The sequence below is a fragment of the Apteryx mantelli genome, chromosome 4 (genome assembly GCF_036417845.1).
Source record: "Apteryx mantelli isolate bAptMan1 chromosome 4, bAptMan1.hap1, whole genome shotgun sequence".
In the NCBI taxonomy this organism is placed as follows: domain Eukaryota; kingdom Metazoa; phylum Chordata; class Aves; order Apterygiformes; family Apterygidae; genus Apteryx; species Apteryx mantelli.
In genome coordinates, this window is record NC_089981.1 from 45,685,410 (window position 1) to 45,697,283 (window position 11,874).

The 11,874-nt window shown below is 49.3% G+C and overlaps 1 protein-coding gene across 5 annotated transcripts in view; it reads left to right on the plus strand.

Moving 5' to 3' along the window:
* Positions 1-9,739, plus strand: part of ARHGAP1 (Rho GTPase activating protein 1) — a 26,512-nt gene extending 16,773 nt beyond the window's left edge. For 4 of the 5 annotated variants that reach the window (XM_067296390.1, XM_067296389.1, XM_013959561.2 and 1 more), the window contains 9 exons: positions 168-299; positions 790-876; positions 1,496-1,594; positions 2,365-2,472; positions 3,399-3,475; positions 3,920-3,997; positions 4,564-4,692; positions 4,914-5,017; positions 5,730-9,739. In XM_067296390.1, the coding sequence (XP_067152491.1) occupies positions 168-299; positions 790-876; positions 1,496-1,594; positions 2,365-2,472; positions 3,399-3,475; positions 3,920-3,997; positions 4,564-4,692; positions 4,914-5,017; positions 5,730-5,909 (994 nt within the window). In that variant the 3' untranslated portion in view covers positions 5,910-9,739. The remainder of the gene's footprint in view (positions 1-167; positions 300-789; positions 877-1,495; positions 1,595-2,364; positions 2,473-3,398; positions 3,476-3,919; positions 3,998-4,563; positions 4,693-4,913; positions 5,018-5,729) is intronic. The other variant, XM_013959563.1, reaches the window with a different exon arrangement.
* The last annotated feature ends 2,135 nt before the right edge of the window (positions 9,740-11,874 follow it).

The window sequence follows — 11,874 nt, forward strand, 5'->3', positions numbered from 1 at the left end:
GTTCTATATGCAGTGGCTTCTTCAGCTGGACACATACTTGCAAACTACTTACCTCCATTACTGGGGGTGCAAATCCTCTGTTACTGCACCCTAAAATGCAGCCCAAAGGGAGAAAGAGCCTCTCCATGGCAGAGCATGAAACAGGTTCAGCAATTGTATCTTTGCAGGTACCTGAAGTTCACATTGGACCAGTATGTGGAGAGTGATTACACACTGGTGTATCTGCACCATGGCCTGACCAGTGAGAACAAGCCATCCCTGAGCTGGCTGCGGGATGCCTACAGGGAATTTGATCGCAAGTGAGTAAGGGAGGGCATCAGGGAAGGATATAGTATGCTTTTCAGTAGCCTAACATAGAAAATCTTCTTCTTGTCCCCCCATGTAGCTTGGGGATCATAATCTACTATTGCTTATATCTACTGTTTGTGGAGGTGAGTAGTTTAATGCAGGCTGAATCATGGGGTGCACAGCTCCTTCTGTAGTTACATCCTTCAGGCAACAGGCAAGCAGCAAAACCAGGAACCAGTGCAAATGTGTCAGCCACATGGTATAATTGTTGCTTCCTGATGAGACTGCTCACTGCTCCTTGGTGGATCTTGGATCAATGTAGAACATGCCCTTAGGCTGCTGGGTTGCCTGAGAGAGCTAGGAAGCATGGAAGAGTGGAGGTCAGGCCATGGTGAGGCAGAGTGCAAAAGGAATGGAGTACCCACGGGTGCCTTAAACTTGTGGAAAGGTTGATTCCTTTGCTTAAAACACAGCTCATCCTCACTTAGCCTCTCTCGGCAGGTACAAGAAGAACATCAAAGCGTTATATATTGTACACCCAACTATGTTCATCAAGACTCTGCTGATTCTCTTCAAACCCCTGATCAGGTAGGAAGCAATGTAGGAAGCTCACCTACATCATCACACAGCGGGGGGATAATGGGACATTCTCAGTGGGACACAAGATGAGCACAGGCTGCTGAGTGTGCTCTGATGTCTCACACCCTATTCTCCTCGTATTTCTGAGCTCAGAAATATTTAGACAAAAGAACAACTGCTTTGGGAGCCTACCAAGTTTGCAGCTCTGTGCTGCTCCCTGGCTATCCAGCCAAGCAGAAGCAATGTGTTGCAGGCTCTGCTGCTAATCAAAAAGGAAGTGAGAACATCAGTCCAGATTACATCTAGTCCCTTGTGTTCATGCTGTAAAATAAATGAAAAGAGAAGTTTTCTCCAGCCTACTGCTGAGCTTAGGAAGGGGAAGCCCAGAGCTTCAGGGAGCCTGCCTCTGCTGTGGCTTCGAACATGACTTGGAAAGCCTTGGCATTTCCTAGTAAAATATATGAAGTTGGAGAGCTGTGTGGGAGACATTTCTGCTGCTTGGCCATACCTGCCCTGTTGCCCCACTGATGTCTCTTGCAGACCCCTGCTCTCCTTGCCTTTGGGAAATCAATTCTTCTGGTAGTGGATTTCCTGATTCCTCACATATCTACTTGTCTTTGTTTTTCAGCTTTAAGTTTGGACGAAAGATATTTTATGTGAACTTCCTTAGTGAGCTGGAGGAGTATGTGAAGCTGGAGCAATTGGGAATCCCAAGTCAAGTGCTGAAGTGAGAGTGCTGCCTGTCTCCCATTTGTTTAGGGCTACATGATATGGGACCTTTCTGGAGGAATGGCAAGAGGGGGAAGCAAGAGAAGGGGATGGAAGGGCTTGTTCCACCCAGGCAGTGGTTATTGAGGGAGTGGTGCCAAATTGCTGCGGAGACTTTTGTTTCTGTCCGTTTCCCTTCCTGTGTGTCTTTGTCCCCCGTGCCCAGCTCTGTCCTTGAGTTAAAAATGCTTCTCTGGTGGAGCTCCTGTCCTACCTCTGCCACCCACCACTTGGGGGCTCTCTGCAGGCTGCTGACCTTAACGCTGACCTGGAGCTCTTGGTGCACATCTGCTGTGTCTGGACACCTGCTTTGGTCACTTGGCACAGTTCAGCTTGTCTTTGGGGCTTCCCAAAGTCACCACAATCTTGGCCCTTCCAGACTGATTCCCTGTCATTCACGTACACACACAACTGCCTCATCAGGAACAGTGCTGCCCTGGTCTTCTTCCTGTGCTCTCTGTGATCCCCAGTTATTCCCCCAGTCCAGCTTCTCACTCCAGACAGATCTTCCTTTCTGTCTGCTTTTTCCTGGCAACCAAATGTTTGTTCTTGTTGCCCCTGTGCTCCCGAGCTACCTGTCCTGTTTTTGTGCGGGTGGAATCAACTGTGCTAGGCTGGAGCTTCCTATGAGCTGTTACCAGTGGGTCAGCAGTGGGTCATGTGTAGAGCTGGGTTGGTGCTCTTTCTGAAAGGTGGAATGGTTCTTTACTAGTCTGTGTTTTGCCACAGATATGATGAATATCTGAGATCCCTGCAGAAACCTTCACAAGTGCCGCAGAAGCCAATACCCCCACGCCCACCGCTGCCAAACCAGCAGTTTGGAGTCTCGCTCCAGCAGTGAGTATCTGTGGATTGTGTTGCTTTTGCCCTGACCTGGCTGATATGAGGTCATTGTATTTGTAAGTGAACAGCTGCAGAAATGGCTGTAAAATTTCTTGCAGTTTGGACTTGCTACAAAACTTGAGTCATCCTTTTGGGAAACTGTTCTCATGTCCAGATCCTGACTAACCCGGTTCAATTCCACCCTCTTGATTTCCAGGCTAGATCCCGCTGTAAATTAGGATGGGGTTGTTCTGTTGAAGCTGGGGAATGTGTTCTCAGATTGCTCCGTGGCCAGACAGACCCTCTGAAGCAATCTGAGAACACATTCCCCAGCTTCAACAAAACTTTTCCAAATGTAACGCATGTGGTACTACATGCCTGAGCTTGTTAGTGGCCTGAGAGGTTGAATGGCTCTATGCTTTGAAGTGGTGTGGACTGTCAAATGTGAGAGTGGCAGCTAACACGTTGGCAACACTAGACCTTCCCTGTCAGCCACTGGGTTTGGTATGTCTTCCATTACAGTGGGTAGGTGCAGGCATGGTCGGGGGAAGTTTGTTCTGTTCTCTCACGTGTCAGCTGCTTTCTGTCCTTTCCTACAGTGGGGAAGGAAAAAGGAAGTTGAGCCCTCTTTAGCAGGTTTGTAACTAACAGCCTTGTCTTCTGGGAGCCCCTTTGCCCTGGCATCTGCATGCTATGATTTTTACAGAAGGCAGAGAAATATTCCTATGATCTAGTAACGAGCCCATACTTGCTCCAGTGAATGACTTTGCATAGTGAGTGAGAAGGAGAGAAGGCTGGAGTAATGGGTGAACGGGAGACTGGGGTAGCATGATCCTGTGTGCCAATCAAAGATCTTGCTTGCGTGGGCAAGTTTACGTGTCTGAGGCTGCATGCAGAGCAGAGATGACCAGCCATTTTTAACCTTTCATTTCTTCCCACAGTCTACGGGAGAAGAGCCCTGATCAGTTGTGTGTTCCTCTGGTGGTCAGGGAGACCATTGCCCATTTGCAGGAACATGGTGAGTGATCAGGGAAAGCTGCAGCCCCTCTTATTTCCATATTGGTGGCCTCTCCTCCATCCAGTTCCCATCCAGAGTGTAGTGAGACACAGGAGAATAGCAGCACAGAGTAAAGTGTAAAGACCTGAGCTAGGTGAATTAGCCTTCAAGAGAGGTTGTGCGGTATCAGGGCCTGGCAGATCTCTTTCTTCCATCTGTCCATACTCCCACTTGTATAAGAGCAGCAAATGCTCCTTGTATTCTGTGCCTGCTGCTAGAGGTAGGCAGGAAGAATTGCAGTACTCTTTTCTTTTCTTTTCTTTTCTTTTCTTTTCTTTTCTTTTAAAGGGACTTGTTGACATCTATCTGAACAACTCACAACATGGATTTACAACTGTTAAGACTGGTGTTCGCAGAGACTCCCATGTGACTGATATTTCTTTTCTTTCTGCTCTCACTTTACAGCTCTTGCAACAGAGGGGATTTTCCGGAGATCAGCAAATACACAGGTTGTCAGGGATGTCCAGCAAAAATACAACAATGGTAAGCGCCCCAGCTCAGCAGAGCTCTTCTTATTCCCTAACTCCTGCTGTCCAAATAGAACTGTACTGGAGCTAGTCTGTCATGGCTCCTCTCCTTCTCTGGTAGGACTTTAGGTGAGGCCTTACTCTACTATCGGGACATGATCTGAGCTGCAAGGGAGAAGTGTCAAATACTGTATAATGTTTCTGCTGTGTGGAAAACTTGTTCTTTTGTGCTTGTGCTTTCCTCACTGCTTTTTTCCTTCCTGAAAATTTCCCTGTTTCCCAGGATAGGGTACCCCATCTTAGTGTGGTTATGCTGGAAGGAGAGAAGATGAAGGAAGAAACCATCTGTTTGGTTTGATGACTTCTAGAGGTGTAGTGCTAGATTCAGCAGTGCTTTGCACGTGCTTTTGGAGCAGGTTTTTCAAAACTGCCTAGAAGTTATTGTACTCCAGTCCCTTCTCCATGTTCTTCTTTAAGATGCTCCTTCCCCTGTTCTGGGCTCTGAGTCTCAGGTCCTGCTTTTTGTCTGGAGGAGGTCCTGCTTTGGCCAGTGAGCACTGAGTCTCTGCTCTACTTTCCCAGGTGTGCCAGTAGATTTCCAGCAGTATGAAGACGTCCACCTCCCTGCCGTGATCCTCAAGACCTTCTTGAGGGAGCTACCTGAGCCCCTCCTCACTTTTGACCTCTACAGCCATGTTGTCAGCTTCCAGAGTGAGTTGTAACAAGAGTGTGCTATCCCCTGAATATTGCACTGGGCAAGAGCAAAGACATCTTCCAAACCACCCTTGACTGGAGAAGGGGCAGCCCTGCATGGGATACCCTGTGACTGCAAACTGGGCTTTCATTAGGGGGGGTGCTGAGGTATTCTCCCTTTGCATGGAGAGATGAGGCTTTCTCATGGACCTGCTTGCCCTGTGTCTCTCCCTTTATAGGTGTGGAGGAGGTGAATCGTGTGGATGTTGTTCGTAAAACACTCCAGATTCTGCCAGAAGAAAACTACCAAGTGCTTCGTTTATTGACAGCCTTTCTGGTGCAGGTGAGCTGCTCCAAAGTGGGCAGTCAGCTGTCTGTTCCTGTCATCAGCTTTTTGACTGCCCACTCTCTCCTTCCCCTTGAGAGGAAATGAGGCTCAGGCCAGGAATTTTTGCCTTTCTTTACTGTATGCTTCTCTTATACAGAGATCGGAAGTGATCATGATGAACTAGCCTAAAGCAGTCCCTTCTCATAAGGCTGAGAGGTGCAAGCAGGCGTTAAGTCAGTGTGGTCTGTGCTGAGGAGGCTGAAAGCACCCTGGGGTGCAGGTACAACTGCAAAGTATCTGAGCAGAAGTATCTGAGTAGAAGACTGAACTAGAAAAGGCATCTCAGATCCACCCTAGAGGACTTTCTGTTGCTAGGGAAGCCACTGCAAGGCTACACTAGCAAGAAGGAAGATGATTTTGGTTAGAGTGGTGATCAGGACCAAAGAGGTATCAGCTGAGAGCGCTCTTCATCCTGGTATTATGATGTGTTCTTGTGGTTGAACCAGTGGGATGTGGAAAATGGCAAGATGTTGCTCCCTACCTCCTGAATGCTGGAGGTCATGTGTGTTTCCCCCAGCCATCTTCTGGTGGTGGGTCTTCGGCTTCTGTCTGCCATCCTGCTCCCATTTGCCCTCAGGTGTCTGTCAGCTCTTGCTTTGGGGAGGGTAGAGGGCAGCTGCTATGCTGTTCTGTAGGATTCACAGTGTTCTCTTTCCTTCTCACACAGGTCTCTGCTCACAGTGACCGAAACAAGATGACAAACACCAACCTAGCAGTTGTTTTTGGCCCAAATCTGCTGTGGGCCAAAGATGTAGCCATCACCCTCAAAGCCATCAACCCCATCAATACCTTTACAAAGTTCCTGCTGGACCACCAGAAGGAACTGTTTGAGAATGTGGAGGCCTGAGCCCAGGCCAGCCCACACTAGCACACTGTGTCCACCTTCCCACCTTCTTTCCCACCTTGTCTTGGAGCTGTGACCAAGCTGTCTCCAGTGCAAAGGGACCATTGATTCCCTGGGTGATGAGCAGAGCGAGGGCTGTGGAGATGGTGGAGTAAGTGTGTAAGTAAGCAAGCAGGAGACCTGCTGCTCCAGGTGGGGAGGGAAGCTGGTCTCCCGGCGGCTGGGTGTGGAGTCCTAGCCCACCTGCCAGTCTGTGCAGCTCCTCCAGGGCTCATCACCAGTCTGCTCCCATGTAAGCTGACCTTCCTACCTTCCTTCCTTCCTTCCTTACCTCATGTGTGGTTTTTCTGCCCTCCTGGTCCCTTCCTCAGCAACGACCTAATTTTTTTAAACTCCCCGAAGTCCCAGCTCATCCCCCTTGCCTCAGCTGGGCTATCAAGGCCAGGGCAGGCTTGCTGTTTTTTTTTTGGCAGAGATGTTCTTGCCGTGAGTCCCATCTTCTCAGCACTGAACATGCATCCTGCCGTTCCCCAAAGCCACCTGAAGCAGCGAAGGGAGCAGGTAGCCCTTATGCTTTAGGTAGCAGCATGTCGTGCACTTGGCAAACACCACTCTAGAGCCTGTGTTTTTGGCAGGCAAGTGAAGGACAGGCTCAGGGTATCTAGGCTGCATGGGCCTGCCAGACTCTGACACAGGGGAGCTGAGTTTAGCCCAACCCCCTTTGAGATCACCTGCTCCAGATACTCTTCAGCTTTTGCTGGGGTATGGTGGGTAAGATTCCTCCCACAGTTACCCAGCTCAGGTGTTAATGTCCCTCCAGCAGCACTTCCAGCCTTGTTGGGAGGGTTCAGGGCCAACCTTCCTGTGTGGGGGGCCTGGCTGGGGCCATTCACAGATAGTGAATCTGAACTGCAGGTGGTAAGTGCCCTAGTGACACTGAACTGCTGAACAGTATGATGATCACTGCCTCTCCCTGTGGCAACAACAGAAGGCCTCTTCAACCCCTTCAGGCACATATATCTGTGCTAACTGCCACAGATCGCCTGGGCCATTCTTTTTCTCTTCAGTTTGAGCGGAACTTTCTCCAGCACAACGTAACGGAGAGCATGGCCTTGAGGGAAGGTCTGAGGACTGGGGCTAACCCTTACTTTGGAGTACAGCAGACCTGGCTTTTCAGTCTCTGCCCAGGTGCTGAACACTCATGTGCCAAAGCTGTGAGGGAACAGCTTCTCCATGTTGAGGGCCTTTTGCCCATCTCCTTCTCGGTTCATACTTCCCTTCCATCCTATCATGGAAGCCTGATCTGGTGCATCCTGTATGCCCTGGGCATGGCTGGAGAAATCTGGTTGTCTGGAAGGCAGGCTCAGAGCAAGGTGGGCCTGGTGTCTTCCCAAAGTAGCTGCAACACAGTTAGTGCTTCACTGTTGGTTTTGGATTGCAGCATTCCCCCTACTTGAGCTAAAAGAGATCCCTCTCCTTAACCTGGGCCTGAGAGAGTGTTAGTGAGGAAGCTTCTAGCCTTACTTCACCAGTGTGTTTTATCTTGTGCCCTGCATGCCTGGGTCAGTCTTGCTCCCTGATGAATCTGGCCACAGGGACAAATGTGTTGGACCAAGCAGAGCTCATTTTTTACAAGTCATTGGATTCTAAATGGAATTTACTTTTTCAGAGAATTTAACTTGCCTTTAAACACTGATTGAAGGTTGGTGCCCTGATTGTAATCAAAATAAGTGACGTGCTGCTGATGAATATCAACAGCAGGAATTGTGGAAATTGCTATTTCTGCTAAGCTCCATAATGGGGGATGGGTGTGAACACAGGCAGCTCTGTGAGGCAGCAGATATCCAACCAGCTGATGTGGGGCATCTGTGGGAGCACTGCAGATCCAGCCAGCTGGTTTGGGGAATGTGTGGGGCAACGCAGGTCTGTCCAGCTGGGGTGGGGAAGGCACACCGGTGCGTGGGTGGGAACAGTGAGCCAGAAGCTCAACGTTCCTAAGGCTGGAGCAAGGGATGTTCCAGGGCAGGGCTGGATCTGATCCCTGACAGATGCTGGGGGACTTTGCTGTATGGAGGCTACCAGGCTCCCTCCCATAAGAGGAGGATTCTTCCCTGTTTGGCTAGGATATAAATGGTTTCAGCCTGGACAATTCACAGCAGTAGCCAAATAATGTTTGGAGGTAGAGATACTCAGCTCCTAATTCACTTTTGGTCTCTGCTGGAGCGAGTTAGGAGGGCTGATTTGCTGTGGAGAAGTACTCTGCTAGGATAGACAGCGTGGGGAGAGGTGTACTTGGCCTGGTGTTTGCTTTAAGAGTCAAGCCTTACTCGACAGCCTGGGAGGAGCATAGAGGCTGAATGAGCCCAGGACAGCCGCTCTCTTCCTTTCCCTGCGAACACCCTGCTCTGTGTAGGCTTCAGCATGGGGTGAGGCTGGGTGCTATGACTGTATCTGTAGCTGACTCTGGCCTTGTTTATATCTCCCTAGAGGAAAGGCAAACCCAGCTAACTTCTCCAGGGACAAACAAGCTCAAGACCAGGAGCTTGGAATGGGAAGTGCCTGTGTGCTGGGGCACAAGGCCTCGGCCCTACTCGCAGCCCGAGCCCTCTGGAGAGGGTAGCAAGTGCCATTCCCTGCAAGAGGAGCAGGGCTGGGGGTAGCTTAGCTCCTCTCCAGGGAGGGAGCAGGGATTGCTGCAAGTGTCTGTGTTCTCTCTTTCTTTCTTTTTCTTTTCTTTTTCTTTTCTTTTTTTTTTCTTTTTTTTTTTTTAATGAATTCTTGAAGTGATGTTTTCTTTTTTAGTGAAATGAAGCCTGGTGCATCCCCTGCAGGCAGGGATAAAGCCTGCTCCAGGTCAGTGCCTGCAGGGAGCAGATTTGGAGGGTGTTCAGGAAGCTCCTACTGCTCGTGGTGGGAAAGTGCTTGTAAATCCTGGAAAGGACCCAGTGTAAATATCCCCTTTCCTCTGCTGCTTCTCATGCTGGAGCTGCCAAGGGCCCTGGAGCAGGCACAGTAACTGGGGCTGCTTTTGCTTCTGCAGTCTGCTATCCTGAATGCCTTTTATTGAAATATCCCTCCCATAATTTGGGCAAGGAACTGGCCTGGACCTGCCTGCAGCCTCTGCCAGGTGGGTGGCCACAGGAGCTTGTGTCTGCCAAGCCCATGGGATTAAATGCCCTTCTCACCCTGTCAGCCTCCTCATGCAGAATGCCACAGGCAGGGGCCAGGCCCAGGGGCCTGCCTGGGCTGTTTTTTCTCCTCTGCATATAAGTGGGGGGCAGTATCTGATTAGGGAGCTGGACTATCATTTTTCTCCTTATTGTAGGGCTGCCCAGGGTCTCTTCCCTAGCTTGTCTTTCAGATTAGCTATTAGCCACTTTTCCCTGAGGAGGTAGAGAACTCATTCCACTTCCAGCCTCTGCATTTTATCACCTAGACCATTCCTCTCTGCTAAGCCTAGTGCTGTCTTAATGGCCCTGATGCCTCCCTGCTCCCTGGCTCAAGATATATACTGACATCAGAGCCATTGGGTGATGCAGATGGTGGTGGGGCCATCTGGATGCCTTGTGGTAGTGTCTGCTCATTTGATAGAAGGCTGAAAGCCAGTTTGGCCCTTGTTTCCTCTTTTATGCGTGGAGCCCTTGGGCAAAACTTCTGGCTTTGCTTTTGTTGCTAGTGTTCCCTGCCTTCTTTTCTGTTGATGTTCATCAGGTGCCAGGCTGGGGTTTTCACAGTGGTATCAGTTCACATTCGTGTTTATTTCCTTCTAATCTGCACCAATCTTATATTTCACAGTTTGCACTTTTTGTATTTCAATAAAAATCAAAACCTAATTCTAGATCCAGGTGTATCTGTCCACTGGCGGCATCTGTGGCACATCTACAAGAAACAGGACTAAGGGTGGCTATGCTGCCAGCCACAGCCATGCAGAGAAAGGAAAGCGAGTATGAAATAGCTCATACATGAGTAACTCTGGGAAGAAGCACTAGTTTGCAAGGGCCTCAGGGTGAGGCTGGAAACAGGTTTAGAAGAATGAAGTACTGCAAGTTTGGCTCTTTGCTGTACTGCGGTAGGCTGAGCAAGGCTGGGCTGCGGTTGCTCCTTTCACATTAGTGTCTCCCCATAGTGACAACTGGATGAGTACTTTGCTGAGAATCACTGCTTCCTAGAGGAGGAGCCAGGCAGCTTCGGGGCTTATCATTGTCTCCAGAGCTTTGCTGCCCACCCCCCACCTTGGATCCTTCAGAGAGGAGATGGGTGGGCTGTGGGTTGGTATGGACTCCTTCTCCCCATTGGCAAGGCAGATAGATCACCATTTTCCTGATTGGGGTAGCTCTATGGGCTGCTCTGGCTAGTAGAGGATGATTGAACAGTGGCTGTAGGAGACCATTGCAGTCTATAAATGCATTGTACCTTAGAGGTGATGGCTACTTTCTGCAGCTACCTGTTTGGGAACCTAACCTTTTTGCATTTCCATTTCTGCCCTCCCAGCCCGATCACTGCTCTGCTGCTGCGCCTCCTGATCCCACCTTGCGGTGGCCTAGGAGAATAAGACTGCTTTTGAACATGGCTTCAGAGTCAGGATGTAGGAATTAATGTTGTTTATCAGGCAGCTGCAGGATGAGGGATTGAGCTGCCCTTGCTTTGGGGCACTGGGCTCCTGCTCTAGAAACAATGCTGAGCTGCTTTAAAAAAAGCATGGGAGAATGGCTCTGGATTTAGCGCTTCATTTTTAATTAAGATTGGAACCTGACCCAATCTTGGTTCTACCACTCTTGGTACTACCTCCCGCTCTTGGAGAAAGTTGTCTGGCTTTCCCTCATAACACCCCCCCCATTAAGGCTGCAGTTGTCTTCCAAATGTTTACTTACTACGCCTTGTAAAGCATTTCTCACTGGGATCCTGCCAACTATGCCAAATATAATGCACTAGTGCAAGTGTTCATTATAGATCCCAGTAAGAAAGGTACGCAGACTCTGTAAGGTATTGATTAGAATACCATTTATTGTAGGTAACACGAGAAAGAGAAAGGGGATAGCACAGATAATCTTACATCCCTCTAGATGCTGGGAAACCCAAGTAGTGCAGCACTGGATGGACAGGCAGGCACACTGCATAGATCCCATCCATGGTGAGGTTTGACGGCATTGCGGTCTTAACAGTTTTTATAGGATGTTCTTAGAAGTAAACAGCTGTACTCATCATTTCTACTGTTGAGCAAAAGGATGTTCACATGAAAACATGCTGCTTCACTTTTAGATAGAGACAAGAACATGCCGATGGCATCACCAGGCACCAAGCGGGAGCTGCTTGCAGGTTCCTCTGTTGCAGTTAGCCAGCTAAGCTTATCCTGCAGCTGAGTGATATGTGCCGCACAGCACAGCGCAGGCCTGCGCCTACTCAGGTGAACTGTTAGGTGGATCCCTAACTCTTCGGTGTACAATGGTGTTCCAGCTAGGCCCTCTGCGCTCCACCCTGTGATCTGCACAGTTGGCCTTTCCTGAAGAAAGTGTAGTTTCCAGGTTACATCAGTAAGCTATTTGGTTGCTAGAAAGACTCTTATCTACAAAGCGATTACTACAATTAATAATACAAGCGTAGCAACAAGTGAAACTAATATTGGGTGCGAGAAGGGGGTGTAGAATAACAGTAGTAGTGGAGCTAAAACCACCAACAATGTCCCGCCATTGGGCAGTAGCAGCACTAGCTACTTGCCTTGCAGTCTGGATGATGTGTTGATTCTGGTGTAATGCTTGTATTGCTGCAACATCAGGCTGCTTTTCAGTTTTTATTGATGCTTGTATGTCATTCCCATGCCGTCCAACAAAGAAGGGCTTTCCAGTGTTGCCAAGTCCCCTTCCACGTGTTGGCATTATTCAGTGTGAGTCGTGACAGCCAGTCAGGCATATAGAGGAAGACAGAGGTATTCCTGGGCATCTGTTTTACAGGTACTACTTTGCATATGGAG